Source organism: Trachurus japonicus, chromosome 3, assembly GCF_045865225.1.
Source record: "Trachurus japonicus isolate A0001 chromosome 3, Traja_1.0".
Classification (NCBI taxonomy): Eukaryota; Metazoa; Chordata; class Actinopteri; order Carangiformes; family Carangidae; genus Trachurus; species Trachurus japonicus.
Window position 1 is genome coordinate 10,530,120 of NC_140909.1, and position 18,996 is coordinate 10,549,115.

General features: G+C 41.4%; 1 protein-coding gene across 1 annotated transcript in view; it reads left to right on the top strand.

Annotated features, from left to right (window-relative positions):
- Positions 1–6,991: 6,991 nt before the first annotated feature.
- Positions 6,992–18,996, top strand: part of galnt18b (UDP-N-acetyl-alpha-D-galactosamine:polypeptide N-acetylgalactosaminyltransferase 18b) — an 87,452-nt gene continuing 75,447 nt past the window's right edge. Inside the window, exon 1 of the mRNA XM_085761001.1 lies at positions 6,992–7,462. Coding sequence (XP_085617127.1) covers positions 7,225–7,462 — 238 coding nt within the window. The 5' untranslated portion in view covers positions 6,992–7,224. The remainder of the gene's footprint in view (positions 7,463–18,996) is intronic.

The window sequence follows — 18,996 nt, forward strand, 5'->3', positions numbered from 1 at the left end:
ACAAATAATTATCAAAGCAGCCAAACATGGTTATGTTGACATAAAATATCAGTATCAGTAAAACTAGTGTTGTGGTACTTGAGACTGGTTTTGAGACCACATTTATAAGGACTTGGTCTCGTCTCGGAATCAACTACATTTTTAGTTGGTCTTGTCTCTGTCTGAACTGGTCTCAGGATTTTTTTTTCCAGACCAGTCAAAACCACAGCAGCAATGACATCTTTTTTTTAACCGCAAATATCTCTCTCTGTCACTCACTCACTTTGGTTTATGTAATGTAATTCAGTCATTTTAAGGCAAGGCAAGGTATCTTTATTTATAGCGCATTTCATACTAAGGCAACTCAATATGCTTTACATAAAGACAAAACATTTTAAAAGAACAGCATAAAACAGCATAAAAACAAACTATTTAAAAATAAAATTGTTGTACAAAAGTGTAACCATCTGGAAAAAACTTGGTTGCACTTGTGTTATTCTGTTCAATTCATATGGTTTAGATTGGGGGAATAGGTTTTATGTAAAATTGTCTTTCTTTTTAGCTGAGGAATAATGTAAATGTCAAGCCACAAGATTATTATGAGTACTGGTACTGAATACAGTAATGGTCTTGAAAATGTGTCTGAAAACCTATGACATGTACATGTTTTACATAAGAAAATGTCCACAGGTGTCATTGCGAATTTCCCAGTCGTGGGATGAATAAAGGCATACTTTACTTTACTTATTATTAAAGCAGAAGTAAGCGATCCGGTCGTTTTGGCTAACTTCTTGTCAGTCGATGGAGTTAGCAGTCCCCGCCCTTGTCCCTACGTCACCACATTCACGCGCATCCCTTGGCTGCACACACAGAGAGGACCGCCCCTTTATGCCGTTCTCTCTCCTCATTGGATAAAGGTTGTATGATACAAGGAAAGTTTTCTCCTCGGCTTACAGCAGAGCAGAGTGACTGACAGACCCGTGTTTCAGACCAAACACTATATATAAGTGATTGCCGTCGGAAGATATAACTATTTAAGACTTATATTAACACAAATATTCCGCTTACTTCTGCTTTAACTGTGAGAAAACTGACACAGGTGTGGCAACAGTCACTAAGGTCATGGGGTTTAGAAGACAACCAAGAAAACGTTTTACGTAATCTTTTGTTGTTCATACGGCACAATAGTACATTGTCAAACCGAGTGGTGTAATTACTCCATGCATAAAGACATCATAAATTAGTTCATTCTTTTGTTTGAGGAGAGATTTGCTTCTTCTTTTTCTTCTTCTTTTTTGCTGTCAAATGCTTCATGAAAGTTCAAAGATAAACATTTTCTCAGCAGAAGTCTGTAACTTGTATTCTGTTCAGCCTGTCACTGGGTGTATTTTGATGTTTTTTATAGTTTAAATTGAGGTGTTGCCATCAAAGCACAACTTCAGAACAATGAGACTCTGAGTTAAAAAACTATTTTTCAGTTTTCCTCAAGGAAAAAAAAAGACGATATTTACAGAGAAGTAGAGCTGCAGCGACAGTGCATTTGGAGGCTAATCCTTGTCAACAATGGCCTGACATCGTGCCAGTGCTTCTCTCAAACATCCTCTTATTTAGGCATTTATTTTCTCTCAGTCTTTCACTCCAGTGTGTTTGACGAGAAAACAGAAGTTATGCTTTTGCTTGCTTTTCTTTTCTGTCTGTGTCTCCTGCTAACTCGACTCCCTCCTGCACGCAAAGAGAAAGCCTGGAGACTTCATTTTCGTGGCACCACACTGAGCTTGTAAATTCTATTTCCCCCAAAGCTCAGGTGAGTTCACGTACCTTTCTCCCTCAATATTCTGCCAAAGTCGACGGCTGCCTGCCTTCAAACCCTCAACCATCACTTTCAGATACATCAGTTGATTTTTCCACATCAATGAAAAAAAAAAACAACCCTCTTGAGTCCCTCCATCTTGTATAATTGTTTCTCTCCAGCAGGGAACGCTGAAATCAGTCGTTTCACCGGTTACCCTCTGGGTCTGTTTTTTTCCCCATTTTCAAACATTTTCTGAGCTCATTTACTCTGCAAATACTTTCCAAAATTAAAGCCTTTCTTGGTCTTGCTTCGTCGGTCCATCACGGGGCTGTGTGCTTACCTTGAGACCTGTGGTTTCTCATTTTTGGTGGTTTTATTTGAAGAGATGAGTTGCTGCACTTCACAGGCAGACTGCATAACAAAACATGTTATTAAGACTCAGAGCACTGACCTCGAAATGCACAGAGAAGGGAGATTATTATTAAAATTATTCTTAGTAAAAGGGTGCCATACTTCAAATGAGACATCACCAGGTGGATGCAGCTTTGACTGCAACAAGATGAAATAATTTCTTTTCCACCGTCTCTGTGGGTTCCCGGTTGGTGGTGCTGAGAGTGTGTACCTACTGTATCGGCACAGGTGGATACAATATCATGAATAATGAATAATCTGTGCAGCCAGATGACGTCTTGGCCTGCATTGCTGCAAATATTCCTACTTGCAATAGTTTGAATTGCTGAGGTTGTCATTGTGTTTTGTCCTCATCAGCTCCCTTTCCAAACACTATGATTCAATCCACACAAACAACACCACCAAAGCTTAATTTACCAGAGTCAGCTCTTGTCATATACCCAGTCTCATCTAAAAATGCCGTTTGGATCGCACAGCTACCTGCGATGCTGCGTCCGCCTCCTGACGATTAATTATACGTGGAAGGTCTTGTGTGAGTTGTGTGCTTTGTTTCCTTCCCTGCATTTCACTTGTTTCATCATGTATTACAGCACTTCATTTTGCCATGTGAATGATTATGATTGGAGAGATCTAAAAAGGTTTGCACTTTCTCTCCGTTGAGTCCGTCGAGACACACTTGTGAAGAAGGGGCTCTATAAATAAATGAGCTTGAACTTAATGTGATTTTCATCTCATAATCCGTGTGTCCACACCGCAGCTACTTACCTTAATATGAAGGCTAATTTAAAAGTACAAATATTCAAAACACTTCAGCGCAGAGTCAAAAAAAAAGAAAGAAAAAAAATCTAATCAGAATCTTTGCCCTTCAGCTGTTGGCAGTGAAGACTTGTAATATAACTTGAATCCATGTTTTTTAACAAGGTGCAGTGATGGAAGACAGACGGAAACAGGAAGCACGGCTGTAGAAAACTTCATCCATCTGATTCCTGCATAAATGTTTGATGTGTGTTAATAAATTGTAGGAAATGACAGGATAAATGTTACAGTGTAGTTGCAGCTTGTATAAACACTCATCAGTTTCAGTAGTGTAACTCAATTTAAAAAATAAAAATGCTGCTGGTCCAATGTCAAGGTTAAAATATTTTGTTCTTTGTCCACAAAGAAAAGAAAATCCCTATAAATCCAGCAGCATGAATAAGAGACTATGAAAGGAAACAAAGAACCTCACACGTGGCATCAAGTGACTTTATATGTATTTCAGTGGTGTGAAGGTGTTTTTTTTTATTTGAAAATCACATTAATTAACTTAAGGCTCCTATTCAACCATCAGCAGGATGCACTTCATACATGAATTAACTGAGCATGATCCCGTGTCTCCGGGGAAATTTCCTTTTTTTTTTTCTTTTTTTTTTGCTCTTGCCCACCCACTCTGTATGGAGGGTGATTTGTACCAGCCATTTCCTCCATTTAATGTGAGACAACCGGAGGGTCAAGGTGGTGAGGAGGATTCACAGTCATTTTCAAAAATGTCTGCATCAATGACTGATTTCTTTTCTTTTTTTTTAATCAACAACGTCCATGCAATCTAATCTAAAGGCATGATATCAGATATAATTGACATCCATCATAATTATTCACATATTAATTACTTATTTACCTTCCTGTGTTGTCATGGTCTAACACTTAAATGTCGAGTATGTGGTTTGCTGATTAATGGTCGCTGTCTCCTCAGCTGAGGAACTCAGTGCAGTGTCTTTGTCGCTGGGACCTCGCAGTAATGATTATGGGATAACCTCTTGCACAAAGTAATTAATCAGTCCAGAAGAAGCCCATTCGCTCAGACTAACTGTGACAGCTGCTTGGCTGGGTGGATGACTCACTGGGAGGATCATAGGTCTCTTATACCACCCTCAAAGGGTCCATAAGCCTGGCTCCAATTCAAAAGAAGGAAATCAATAGGTTGCAGGGCCGAGACCTGCAGGTGTTTGCAGCTTGTCAGTTAAATGCATACACAGCTTTGAGGTCGTCTTCACAACAACATTTTGTGTATGACATCCAGTGGTTGTACTCACAAGGACACGTAATGCTCTTTAGAGAGGAGAGGTCAGAAGTATGAAATAAATCTAGACGCGAAACTTTTACTCCCCACTGAAGCTCGTACATCAAGTTACTGTAGGTATAAGGGTCTGCCCTTCAGTGGGATCGTCTGGTGACATCACCGAGATGTAATTTCCATCATTAAAAATTCAATCCTCCCTAATTGTATTCATCTCTACACTGTGCAGATTTTACAGTCTGATAAGCATCACACAGTGGAAGAAATTATTCCAAGATTTGATTAGAATAATTAGATGTTTGTCAGATTTCAGAGAAATATTTCTCCTCTCTTTGATCAAAAGTTGTTTTAGGTGATCTCAATGCTGAAATGTAGTCCATAAAACAAAATATGGACCAAGAAGCGAAAAGAAAACTATGCAGACTCCAGAGCTGGAAGTGTTTTTTTAAACTGTCACTTAACTGGTAGGAGTGTGCACTTAGTTTGAAGCATCTTCTGAATGATTAATAATGAAAATGAAATGATAGTTATTTTAAAGCCCAAAGTGAGCCACATGCAGATATTCAGTTGACAGAGATGTTTAATTGATTGTTAAAAGTGGATTTATTTTATGTTGATCGACTCATCAATTTGCCTTAATTGATCATTTCATTTCCAAGGGGCATGCATAATTTTAAATTATATTCTACAAAGTCAACACTTGAAACTTCTACGCTGTAATGGACCTTCAGATCTGGACCGTTCGTGCCTCGGGGCATAGAAATCTCACAAATAATTTATTGACTTTTAGTAGATTCTCTTGGGTTAAGATGAGAAATTACATGAACAGAAAAGCGAGAAAGCCCCTTTTTCATCACGTCCGTGTAACAAGCAAACACAGAAGCACTCCACATATTGCAAACCAGAACAAAAAGCATTTTGCACTCTAGCAGGTGTGTTAGCTGAGATGAATGGGCAGCATGCTCCTGCATTGATCATCTGCAGGCATAAACGGTCTCTGCTGAGGAGACAGCACAGAGGGGGTGGTCCGTCATTACATCTGGATTATACAGTGAAGGGCAAATCAGGGTGGCGCTGACGGACACTGATGACTGACAAAATAAATTACAGTCAATTACTGGTACCTTTAATGTGAAGTCATGTGTAGTGGAGTTGAAAAAGAATCTTTTCTGTCTTGAACGGCATCTTATTTCCAGCTGTCTCTCTCCACCGTCCTCAGTAATGGAGGTGTGTGATAGCAGCCGGCCACAAAGAAGACAATTCACATCCCGTTTGCTCTGAAAAGCCAGTGACTGTGAATACTGTTGCAAACGATAAAGTGTTTTCTTTCTCTATCATACACTGCATTCATCAAGGAAAAAAAAACATACACAGGGAATCAAGTGTTAAAGCTGTTTATTCCATTACAATGAAAGCTATTAATATTTTATATTATATATTACACTTTTTTCATGTTTCAATAATACTTTCACTCTGACAGACTGTTGTATTAGACAGGATGAAAAAAGCCTGTTATTTACAAAGAAGATATTGGATAAAACCGGCAAAAACAAAAATCAAGACAAATACAGAAGGAAGCCTGGCATTGATTCAGATATTGCAGTTTTCATGTGCATTTAGAGGATCCTTGGTAGCGGAAAGCTGCAAGATGTCCTCAAAGAAGAAAACTATTTGATGCTCTTAAAGAGTAGGAGGATGACTTGCAAGAAATGACAAGTCATCCAGCCTCAGATGCACAGAAAGGGAGGAAAATAAATAAATTCAGAATCCAGAGAGTCTGCTGCTGCTCTCCTGCAGATGGGAGAATTATTGCACAGTATCTCCAGAGTGAACATGGGCAAAGCCCTCTACATGATGGCTGCATTTTTTTTTTTAGCTTTTTCTCTCTTTTTTTTTTTGCTGTGCCATTTAATGAGCTCTATTCTTCTCCAGGGCTGTGGAAATAACAAAGAACTGGGAGCAGATCCATTCATAAAGTGCTCTTAGACTCTGAGAAGGATATTTACAGTTTGGTGGAAAAAAGAGAAAAGGGGAAAGAATAAAATGGCCAATTTGCCTCATAAGGTTAAAGTGCTGCTCTTCAAGTTCAGTCTTGTCTGCAGCATTTTCCCTCAGAGCAGATCTGCTGTAGCCTAATTAGTCTGACTAGTATCTTTTTCTGCTCTGGTCTAATTACAGAAGCATATGAGATGAGAGCAGCCTCCTCTCTGCATCCGGTGTGTCTAGTGATCTGGACCAGAGCCAGACCTGTAACATGACCCCCCGCCACACCTTGATTTCTCCCGGAGTCCCGCTGTCTCTATCTCGTGGTTTGATCCAGTACTGCAGCAGGTAGCTACCCTATAGCTTCACTCTTTCATGTTGCATCTCATTTCAATACTATTAACTCTAAAAGTGCTTCCTCTCCGCGCATGGAAGGATGAACAGAACAAAAAAAAAATTGTGAGCCTCAGATGGATGTGTCACTGCCCTATGGGGTGGGAATCAAACATCATATGCGCACTGTTCTGGTTGATATGTGCGCAAGTGTCTCGTGGTTTGGACAGAAATAGGTTCTAATACTTTTGTGTCCCGGTCTGTGGAAGCGGTCCGGTCAGATCCACTTTCACAGTGAATCAGTGCGCAGCAGGGACGCGTGCAGCGGGGAGGCTGTCAGTCCCCACCATCCCTCCCATTGGCTGCAGCAGGATGCTCCGTGTCTCTCCTGTTTCCTTGATCCTCAAATGCAACTGGAGCCCGGCGCAGGTTTAGCCATGGAGCGGGAGAGTGGACCTTCACCTGTAGATATTTGACATTTCCCTGTGTTTCACCATCTGCGAATAACACCAAGCCACTTCTGAAGTAAAAGCTCGGAGCTTCGGATATTGCCTCGCCGCCGCACGGTCGCGGGAAATAACTTCACTATTCCAGTTTCTTGCCGGGCGACTGTCGCCCCGGTCCTCCGGTATAACGGGATAGTGCAGGCTGTATATGGAGGGATGTCGGCATGGCTTGCACCAGGAGAACCAAAACTTTGGTGTCCACATGCGTGATCCTGAGCGGCATGACCAACATTGTTTGCCTGCTCTATGTCGGATGGGTCACTAATTACATCGCCAACATTTACATCAAAGTCCCGATGCCTTTACCGGAGAGAAAGTTAGAAGGTGACAAAAGAGGAGACACTCTCCGGATCATGGAGAGGCTGGACCGCCTGGAGAATGTGGTCAACCAGCACATACAAGGTAAAAAAGGAAAAAGAAAAGAAAAAGCCTATAGTGTTTTAACTTCCTGCTGAGAAAAAGCTGCACTCTGCATTTATCTGTGCTCCATTTAGGAGAAAGTTTCACTGCATTTATACCTTTTACTTCAAGTCCGGGTTCGCACAGCGTGTGTGTGTGTGTGTGTGTGTGTGTGTGTGTTTGATGTGTGTGCCTGTGTGTGGTTTGGATAAGGACAGAGCAGGAACTTCTTTTGTCTGATCGAGATCAGGTTGTTTAGAGGGTGTGATAGAGGACGAGTCGTCCTCAGTGCAGTGAGGCTGCAAACCCAACACAATCCGAGAATGACACTTCACATAGTACAACATCTTAATTATTCATTATAAGTAGATTACAAAATAAGACTCATCATATCTCATTTCTGCTGCAAACAGAAAGCAAAGCAAGTCCAATAAATGTCATGATTTACAGTGACAGACTCTGCCTCCCCTTCATTAGCAGGCTGCTTGTGCCTTTGTCGAGGTTAATGTGAGTGTTGGTTCTGCTGCATATTCTTTGGAGAAGTGCTCCTCGTATCTTGTACTACACTCCAGCTGAAAATGTGGCGTGAAGCAGCATTATGCATCCTTACTGAGAGCCCATAATCCAATAAAGTGATAAAGATTCAGGCAGCAGTAAGAGTTTCATACCTCCCTCTGCAACTTCTCACCTCATCTGAATGAACTGGGATTATAAATTGAACCCTTCAGAACTAATTCCCCGCACCGCGTGTGTCGCCCACATCATTTGACTTGAACTTGCTCTTGTACTTTCAGGAATGCCTGGAATCCTTTTTTCTCAAATTCCTTCAAGCTTTTCTTCCACTCCTGGTGTACAGTTTCTTTACGCTTGATCACACACAGTTAATTTCTCTCCACTCTTATGTCTTTAGAGGAGCTATTCTTGTCATCACAGGAGGGCTCATTTTGGGCAGGTCCCAATTTCAAGTAGCACGGAGCTGCTGCAGGAAAAAAAAAAGAAATGCAGACAGAAATCTATGCGTGTCTCTCTGAGCAATAAGACTCTGAGCTTGGGCTTGGGTAAACATGCCTCCTTGGAGGCTTGTCTCCATTTCACCTTGGCACCCACAGGTATCTGTGGGGTGGAACTTTATCCAGGTGCCCCCAGTGACTTACCTCCAAAGTACATGTTTCTGTTATTCCTGTTGTATTGTGTCAGATGTATCAGCATAACCAGGGGACAATTCAGTGATTTTTCACTTATACAAAGCTTAAATTAGAGATAATGAGACTTTTGTACATGTTGTAGACCTTAGAGTCCATAAATAGCTTGTTTTTTCCTGTGGTTTGAAGAATCAGTGGGCTAGTGTGTGCAGTTTTGGGAAATGCACTTCCCACAAGGTTTCAAACCATTTATACATATAAACCTTGCCTCACCTTGCTTCCTTGCTGTAGGTTAGATGAGAGGATAGAGCCCTACTCATTTATCCTGCGTAATTATGAAACTAAAGATACATAGCACAGCTCAAAAGAAGAGGCTGGGGAAACAAGGTTAAACAACTAACTACAGCCTGGCTCTGTTGGAAGTTATGGCACCTGCCCAGAAACACGTCCTCACATAATATTACACTTAGGTTGTTAATCAGACTTATTTTTGTTTTAATTTGTGAGCTTGAAAGGTTCTGGGAGGTGGATTTCAGCTTCATATTTACCATAAACACACAACAGTGGCACCGGCCTTCTCCTCTGACTCACCACTAGAGAAAAAACGTGTATTTCCCCCAAAATGTTGAACTTCTCCTTTAAAAACTAGCCGTGGCTTATTGTCTTTTTATGCCACTTTTAAAACTAGGACACTCATTCTGTAATTAGATTTTAAAAAGTCCTGCATATCAAACATTTCCACTTCTACCACACTCGTTCTCTCGTGAGCTCAAACGCAGTCTGCTATAGCATCATTAGCGGATGCTTTGGGTGTTTGTACTCAGTTCAGTTTACGAACCTGTTTCCAGGCTCCAGACGTGAACTGCAGGGACACGACAGAGATCATATCCACAACACAACAGCACAAGTCCCTGTGCGAGTCATTGTGGAGGTTTGGAGCACAAGCGTCGTCGTTGACAACAGAATCTGTTGGGGATAATGCTGCAGGAGACGGTTGATGTCATATCGGTGCACGTTTGCAACAATGAAAAACTGTTGCAACAAAATGACCTGTCACTTTAAATAGGAGACACATTGTCTGGGCTTCCCTGATAATTGCTCTGAATTTAATCGCGACAAATGGAGGCCCGTAATCTGAGTCTGTGAGTGGCTGACGGCATCAACAGTCAGTGAGCTCCGGGCAGAGCCAGAGATTCATTAGTGCACTTATGACATCTCTAAAAATACATTTCCTTCCTATATCATATTGTGAGACAAGTGCAGAAAGTAGACTAGACTGTATTTTGATTCTTTGCATGCTCCGGTTCAGTACTGTCCTGGTCATACAGTCACACTCTGTTCATGATGCACTTAGCTGTAAGTGCCTGTGTGAGGCCATTGTGAGATCCCAGAGCAATACTGCATGTGAGAATGAAACATTTACTGCAGCTGAATCACTGTGGACAGTCAAGAGGGATGCCTCTGGTGTCATCTTCACACTCATGGTCGAGGCAGAAATATCCCACTAGTGTAAGTATGAGATGAAGTGAAGTGGCCTGTTACCACGACAAGGCAACGCGGCAACAGCACGTACCGTAAAGCGACTCAAGTCTTTCTTGTATTAAGCACAGTCAGCCGAGGAGAATTTATTGGATAGTTGGACGGAGCAGGTTCACACATGCCCACCGTGAGGGCTGCCTCTGTTACACTCAATGGTTTTTGCTACCAAAAAAAAGGGGGAAAGAATTTAGCAGCTACATGTTATTGCAGCAGAGACACAGTCAGGTCATACTGAAGTCATGTTTATGATGTGGCAGAAAAATAACTCTAGCTTATGTTTGCATACTTGTCTCTCACTCTGCAGCTAAGTTTCTGTGCTTATGTTTTAAATATTTCTTAATGCAGGTAGGCTGTACGGTATATTATCAGTTTTGATTGTTTGTTGCTTTGCTGTGAAAACTCTCTCCTGTTTGCCGTGCAGCTGTGTGTTGACCTGAGTGAGCTGCTGTGTGTGGTGTTGAATTAAAGCGATCGGGGCTGCAGAAGCTACTGTAACTGTTACTGTTATTTTCATGACTTGACAATGTGTTGATTGTATGATCTGCCTTTTGATTTAGTTCATCAAATGTTTGGTGGAAAATTGCCACTTAAAGGGATAGTTCAACATTTTGGCAAATTGTCCCATTGCCATAATCCCTATAGTCATAGCAGTAGGTTTGTTAGCTTTAATTGTCGGTGCAAGCTATTTTTAGAACGGCAGAGCAGAGCCGCGAGCTGCTCAGAGCTACGCTACGGAGGCTAATGGGATTTCTTGGTTTCCCTCATCAAATACACAATCCAACAACTCCAAAACGCTCTCATGGACACGTTGTGACATGTCACATTCACATGTGAGATAATAACAGAATGTTACAAGACAGAGTTGTTGTAGAGGTAAACATGCAAAACAGCTGATGCGCGTGTTTCTGTCAGTGGCAGTTTTTCAGTAAGCAGTCTCTGCATTTACCTCTAAAACAACTCTGTCTCGTAACGTTCTGTTATTATCTCATAGCGTGGTGAATGTGCAGGTCACAACTTGTCCACCAGAGAGTTTTGGAGTTGTTGGATTGTGTATTTGATGAGTTGAGGGATGAGGGAAACCAAGAAAAACCTCCGTAGCTCTGAGCAGCTCACAGCTCTGCTCTGCCGTTCTAAAAACAGCTTGCACCGACAATTGAAGGGAACGAACCTACTGCTATGGCTATAGGGATTCGCCAAAATGTTGAACTATCCCTTTAAGTGGTAATTTTCCCCAAAACATTTGATAAACTAAATCAAAAAGCAGATGGCACTAAAACATTACTAAAACCATTTGATTCATCTTCTCTTGATTGACCAATTGATTAATCAACTAATAAGTGCAGCAGAGCAGTTCAATCAAATTAAATCCAAGTTCTCATTTGAATAGTTTGAGTTCAAACATTAAGTCACAGCACAAAACTAAAATAACCAAAATCTTATGTGCAGTGATAACAATAATACTAACACTGAAACGATGCAGGGTTATTGTTTGAACACCTACAGTCTGAGCAAACAGTGACAGATATATGTACAGGGATGTATGTTTTTTTTTTAACAAAGGCTGGTTGCTTTAATAACATGCTGTTCATGAAAAGGCAGCTGCTTCATGGTTTGCTTTGACCTCTGAGGATGTGCAATACCAGCGCGTTGTCTGATTCAAAGGCCACGAGGCGTGCAAGGGCTAGTCATTAACACAGTGCTGATTTAGCTGCAAATGATAGTGACAGTTCCCAAGATGGCTTCAAGCAAATCCACCCGTCAAGTCGATTGAGAAGCCCAGTAAATCAGCGCTTCTGCTGATGCTCAGAGGACAGTTATATTCGGGTATTTATCTGATGCGATTTTCCAAAGTGACAATGAACGCAGCAGTGGAATAAATGAATGATGGAGGGAAATAAGAGAGGTGGAAGCATATGAGTATATGGATGTGTGGTGGTGTGTGTGTGTGTGTGTGTGTGTGTGTGTGTGTGTGTGTGCATGCTCGTGCTTGCAGGCTATGGAATGCAGCTCAGGAAAGTACAAGTTACACAGTATTTCCAGTTTCTCCGGCCTCAGTCCTTTGCATGGAAAAACTGACAAAATGTCGTTTTTGTACAGTTTTAAAGAAGGGCAGCTTTGTTTCTTATGGAAAACACACCTATTAACAAAAAAGGAAAAAAAAACATGAAAGATCTTTTTAATAAAGATTTGATTAGTTATATAAAACAACACTATGAGATATGAGAGAGAATGGGTGGCAGTAAAGTATGAAAAAATTCAATGGCATACTAATGATCACGGCTTAAGTGTGTATTGACACTGCTGCAGAAATTGGGGAAATTTCCTCCTTTTAAAAGGGTTTAATTTCCTAAGACTTCACTTCCACTGATGATTGTTCTGTTTCAATCTGTCACGTAACTTCCTCTGCAAAAATAAATTCATTTGGCAACTGTGAGAGCTCATTACCTCAGCAGGTAGGAGATTGGTGCAACAGAATTGCTGCTGCCATGGTGAAGGCAGTTTTTTTTTTCTTCTTATAGAAGCAGCACGGTGGTAGATTTATTTATAGTAAGTGATAATGGTTTTGTTATATTTCCCAAAAAATATTTCAAAGTGTAATAGATGATGACGGTTATGTTACGTGGTGGTGTGCTGTGTTGATAGGGGGCAGTGGCAGCAGCAGGTCAGGTGGAGGATTAGTGGTTCATAAAGTGAGTGGCTAATTAAGGTGGATGAGGGGCAGGTGTGCTGGCAGGTGAGGATCATGTGACTGTAGCGGAGAGCTGCTGCTGCTGCTGCTGCTGCTGCTGCTGCTGCTGCTGCTGCTGCTGCTGAGAGGAGAGAGGAGGCAGCGACTGGGCAGGTTACAGCTGCACGGAGAGAGTGATAGGAGTGCAAAAAGTACTGTAGGTTGAGATGAAGATTATGCTGCAACTATTAACTGAGGAAACTATCTGACTACTGTATAGCTGACTAATGCACACTAACACTATCACACCCCACCCACACTAACCCTAAACTAATCCACAGTTTAGGTTGGTGTCAGTGTGAGTGGGGTTTGATTCCCACATGTTACTAGCATGGACGTCGGAACTATTTTCTGAGAGGGGGTGCGGGATTTTTGTTGGGAGAGTCGGATGTTGTCTGAACCCCCCCCCCGCTCCCTCTCTCACTCACACACACACACACAGTGTGCCATCTCTCTTTTACGCACGCACACAGCCATTGCGCATCACTGAAACAACTGAAGCTACTTGACCACACAGCCAGATGCAGCATACATTCAGACAGGACACAACCCCACGCAGCTTTAAGTGTTATAAACAATGCCACGGCGGGCAAAATACATTAAAAGAGGCTTAGCGTTACCTTTAGAAGAGTTGTATGCGGTGAGTGTGGCCATTAAAGAACAGCGTCTTTCCACTGGGTTGGACATTTCCGGGTCCAGTCTCTCTCAAAGGCCAGCTGAAGCACCTGGACTTTTCTTTTATGAAGCAGTGCACATCTGTGGTCCGAAAACACCCAAAACGGATCTTTTTTGAACCGATGATGTCATATCCCCACCGCTCTACCTGTACCGAGACACACCGCTGTGTAGCCTAGCAACAGTCTATGGACGTAACTTAACTTAACAACAGCTGACTAACTCGGCCCCTCGGACACTGCAGCTGAATCTCGCCCGTTAAATCATTATCGATCATTTGCACTGACACGACTCCCAGTCAACATTTAATCCACTCATATGTCTGGAGTTTGAATACTGCGGGGAAGCTTTCTGTCTTCTTCTCTGTTGTTGGTGTTTATGTGTGGCAGCGCTACAGCGCCACACACACTCCACACAGGCCTGGAGTATGTACTACAGCGTTTTCTAATGAAATGGTTGGAGTGAAGCGCTACAGCGCAACGGTGACAGAGACCCCGGTCTGACAGTGCAGCGAGGAGGACAGTACGTGAGGAAGATGAAGATGAACTAACGATGAGCTTCGTCGCTTATGTGTAAAAAGAAACTGAGAGATTTAGAAATAAAGGCCGTCGGCCGTATGTCACACTGAGCTGTCAGATGCAGCCTGACTTCCATACGCCAGATGCCAGGCTGCTGTATGGAGCCAGGCAGGCTGCATATCACATCAAACACATAGATCTGCATCATATGAGATAAGTGTAAGTCAGACAAATTCAGTTTTTTCAGATTTTATTTTATTTTTTTAAAGCTAATTCTGTGGATATAGGGAGGCTGGTGGAGTGCGGGAGGGGAGGGGGGGGGGGGATGGGGGGGGGCGTCTATGGTTACTAGTAGGTAGCCTGACAAGCCAGACTATATCATTAAAATGTATAGTCTTATGCTGCCTTCATGTGCTATGGTGATTATGGTAAATACCAAAAGACGAAGAAAAGTGCACATGAACACCCTCTCATGTGGTATTTTCCACTGGGCAACTTGTAGAAGTTTTTGATGCCCGAGTTGCCGAGATGAGAATAACCTTTGACCTTTTCAACATGGCGGCGAGCATCGCAAGATTCGTTAATGGTAAGCAAGGCAAGCCTTTAGAAAACAGTTAGCAGCTATTCACTTTATGTATGCCTGCATGTACAGTAAAAAACGCTTTTAAAAAGCTAGCCAAATAGCCAGTGCTAAATCTCCATGAATATTAATATTTACCATTTGAGTTTTGAAAATTCATCTATCCAAGATTGTTTTACCCCATACATGTAGATGTCGCACGTGTATATCTATGATTTTACCCAAGTAACAAGTCTGAATCTGTGTGTCCACCATCTTTATTTTCTCTGTACAACAACAAAAGCACATGAACAGAACGCACTGGTAAATACCAGGTCACAAGTGGAAAATACCATCTGTACCATTGCACATGAAGGCAGCATTACAACGACCGGTAGACCTCGGCTCAATCCAGGGGGCAGGATGAAGGCTGTCTTTCAAACTGCCTCTGCACGCAATAGGGTAGCGGTACGACTAATCAGAGCAAAGAGCAGGATGACGTAGTCAGAGCGGAGCAAGCTGGTAGATTAAACTTTTCCCATATCCCGCCGGCAAAACACCAAATACATCCTTCTTCGAAATGAATGACTTCAGTGCAGTATTTGCTCAACTTTTAAAGAAAAGAAAAGTTTAATTCTTTCAAAGTTGATGCCAACGCCGATTCAAACGATTCCTTTGCCAAAGCCATCTTGTCATGTTTTTCACCTTCGCAAGTATGTCGTCATCGCGTTAAACCAGTCCAACGACTCTCTAAACAGATAGAGCGCTGTAATTGGTGAACACAAACTCAAAAAGTTCCTATGGCTCGTTTCTAGACCCACCTACGGAGCAAATATATTTGCTGCAGCTAGGGTGCGTCTAGATTTCTAGGCTAACTAGTAGGTGCAGTTAAGGACGAAATTATTAGCCCCCCTCACTTTTCTTGTAAATATTTCCCATGCTGATAAACAGAGCAAAGACTTTTGAACACAGTGTTTTCCAACATCATAGTTGTATTTTGGATTTACTTTGCACACAGAAACAAAATGATTTCACAAAAGCCAAAAACTACCAGGATCAAAATTATTCACTCTCAAATGATTAGCCCCCCCTGATGCTAATAGTCAGTTGTGTTTCCTTTTTGCTGGATAACAGCAAACAGTCATTTGTTTTAGTTTTCAACAAGTCTCTGACATGTCTCCTGTCGAATCCCAGCCAGTTCTTCTTTGGGAAATCTATCCAGCTCCTCCTTGATGGCCTTCTGGCATGCATGGACCTTGGTCTTAAGTCGACCACACAGATTTTCTTTAGGACTCAAGTCAGGGTTTTGTGCAGGACAACATAAAAAAGTTACATTTTCATAGGGGGGGGGGGGTAATAATTTCGTCCTCAACTGTAAGTCGTAATGCTTGACTTATCCAGGAGCCTTTGACAAAGTTAACAGTGTAATTAAATAGCAAATCATGACAACAAAGATTTTCAGATGTTGAGGAAGTTTAACTGCAGTTATGATCTGAGCCACACAAGCAGTTTTTGTGCCTAAAGTTAGTCAAGCCACACTATTATTATAGCAACGATCGTATGCCACTGTAAATATAGTCATATATTATTAGGGTGACCATGACAACTAAGGTCCAGTATACACGGCCTGTTTTTTATAGTAACCATGGCAGCCTAGGTCCAGTGTACTTGATGCTGTCCATGCACAAGATAAACTCCTTCAGGTCCTACCAGAGGGTTGAACAGCCATGTGTGTAGGGCTATGACCATAATAATAATAATAATAATAACCTAATTATCTAAACAAAAGTGGTTTACATTCATGAGCACTAGAAAGAAGTAGCAAAAAATACATCAGTATTAATAAAGAATAAAAAGATGAAATAAGACATACAATGGTCATTATAAAAAAAGAAAAAAAAACATGAATAAATAAATAAATTGTAGAATTCATAATACACAATAAAATGTTGAGATCTCTAGGCGCTCCCAATAAAGTGGCCACGAAATCTATAAAATTGATATATTTTCAAGGTAATGCCTCCAATTTTACACACAGCAGAAACAAACATTTTTGTTGGGCACTGGCACTTTCTTTACTGCAGGAAAATAAACAAGTCAATGCTCTAGTCCACGTTAGACAGACTGAACTGCCAACACTTTTTCTAAATCAATGCAAACATACATTCTGTACTTATAGCAGGACGATTTGATATATATGTGTCCGTACGACAGATCATCCATCAATAATTTATGCTGGCTGATTTATCTGTCTGGCTTCACCGTTAAAAGATTACGTGATAAATAAAATATTTGTTTAGGGAATATTTTTTGTCTTGCTATTCAGTTGGCAGCCAGATAGGACACTGGGCGCCCTGAGACGGACAAAAAGCTGCATACAAATCCGAGTGCCTATCATCTCTTACAGGTTTTTATGAATTCATGGCTGTACAGTGATCGTGCCTCTCAGGTTAATGATTGTTACCGACGTAAATTGGCTTTTGCTGAAACAGTGTGAACAGAGTGAAGAGAAGAGGCTGTGCTGCTCTCTACACCTGGTGCATATAAAATGAGTGTAACTGTGCTTTCTATAAAACACACCCTGCTGTACATTTATTAGAAGATTGATTATCTCCCACTACTCGCTGTTTGCATTGGCTGTCTGTTGGGAGATCTGCAGCGGAGGTGAGGGAGTCTGGGGTGAGGAGTGGGATCAGAAAACACGGGATACCGTGGGTGGTAATTCCAATAAATCGAGAAGTTATTGAAATATAGGGATATGAGTGCACTGGAGAATATTTGGTAATGAAAACAATTAATTATCCCAGCTCCAGAGGGCAGAATCATCATGAAGAGAATAAATTAGACGCGTAGAGGCCTCGAACACGGGCGTCGATGCAAAGGTCGTCCCCTGACAATTTCTACTAAATACGTCAATTCACTATTGCAAATGTTCTCAGTGTAGTTTTGTCCCTGCAGATTTTCTGCAGCCTCAACAAAAATATAAAAACAACCCTTGTTAGTCAGATGGAAATCTCTTTAGCTGTGGCTGTATAAGATTTACATTAGAGCTCAGGCTGACAGCAAGCCATTTATCAGATATACGCTGACATACAGTGATGTATTGATAAACGCTTCATTGCTTAGTGAAAGGAAGACTGTACATATTTTCAGGAGTATTTTGACCAGTAATAGAAAGTCCCAAAAACACAGAAACACATTGCTCAAGTACTATGAGCTTATCAAATACTGTTGGCAGATTCCCTGTAGCAAGTATAGGATGACTGATGTTTAATCTGCAAAATGATAATATAAAAGATCGTAGTGTTATGAGGCTAAATGCTCAACTTTCCAACTTCATCTTCTATAAAATTCCAGCTGCAGGTGTTTTCCATTTAGTTCATCAACTTGTCCAGTGAGACACTTCACCTCCAACTCCACAGTGATCTAATGTGTGTTGTGTGTGATGCTAATTGCTCACAAGCCTTTGTTTTTCAGTTCTCAGAGTGACCTAAAAGTACGCATGCACATAATCCGTTCATCTATCTTGTCACAAATAACAGCAGGCACTGAGCACAGAGAGGTTATTGCAGCTGATACAACAACATTCATTTAGGTCACTTTGTCCCCAGGTGAGGCCTCAGTGTCACCTTCCTCAGCAGAATCACTCTTTTGCTCATTTCCCCTCTTTGATAGCAGCTTTGTCTCTGTCTTTGACAGAGCTTTCAAAATTAACTACCTCCGATACTAGATTGTCATAAATCTTAATAAAACCGTCCTTATTGTGATGAACATGCAGTTTTAACTTTAAATCAGAGAGAGCCAAGGTGCATATAGTAATTTCTCCCCCTATAGCGTCTCAACATAGTTGATGTTACAGCCTGTTCCAGCACTTCATGTTTTTCTTAGTTAGGTTTTTTGCAACTGAAAGCAAATGTGGCAAAGATTTCAGTCGTGGCAGATTTAGAGACACCTGTAGTTACCTGGTTACAAATAAACACAGTTAAAGGCACAGAAAATAATTGTCATTTTGATTAAAGAAGTCAGAAAATAATAATCTGCCTTTCCCATCATTTTGTGAGCGACTGTGATCTGATTTTATTCTGCACACAGCGTGAGTCTGTGAACAGCAGGACGCAGTGAGAGGAGTTGGTTTCACAAACAGCTTTTTTCTCCCGTAGCCACCAGGACTCTGAACTCCTCCCCACATTCCTCTAACATACATTGTCTGCTAGTTGCCTATTGATGTGCCTTTCTGATGTTTCATCATTTGGGTTTTGCAGAAAACATCATACTCTATTGGAAACAAATTGCGCCGGCCTTGGTTGTCTGGCTAATAAGCAATCTATATATACTGTCTGAGAAGTTGGAGGTGTGTAGCTACAGTCTAGTTGTCT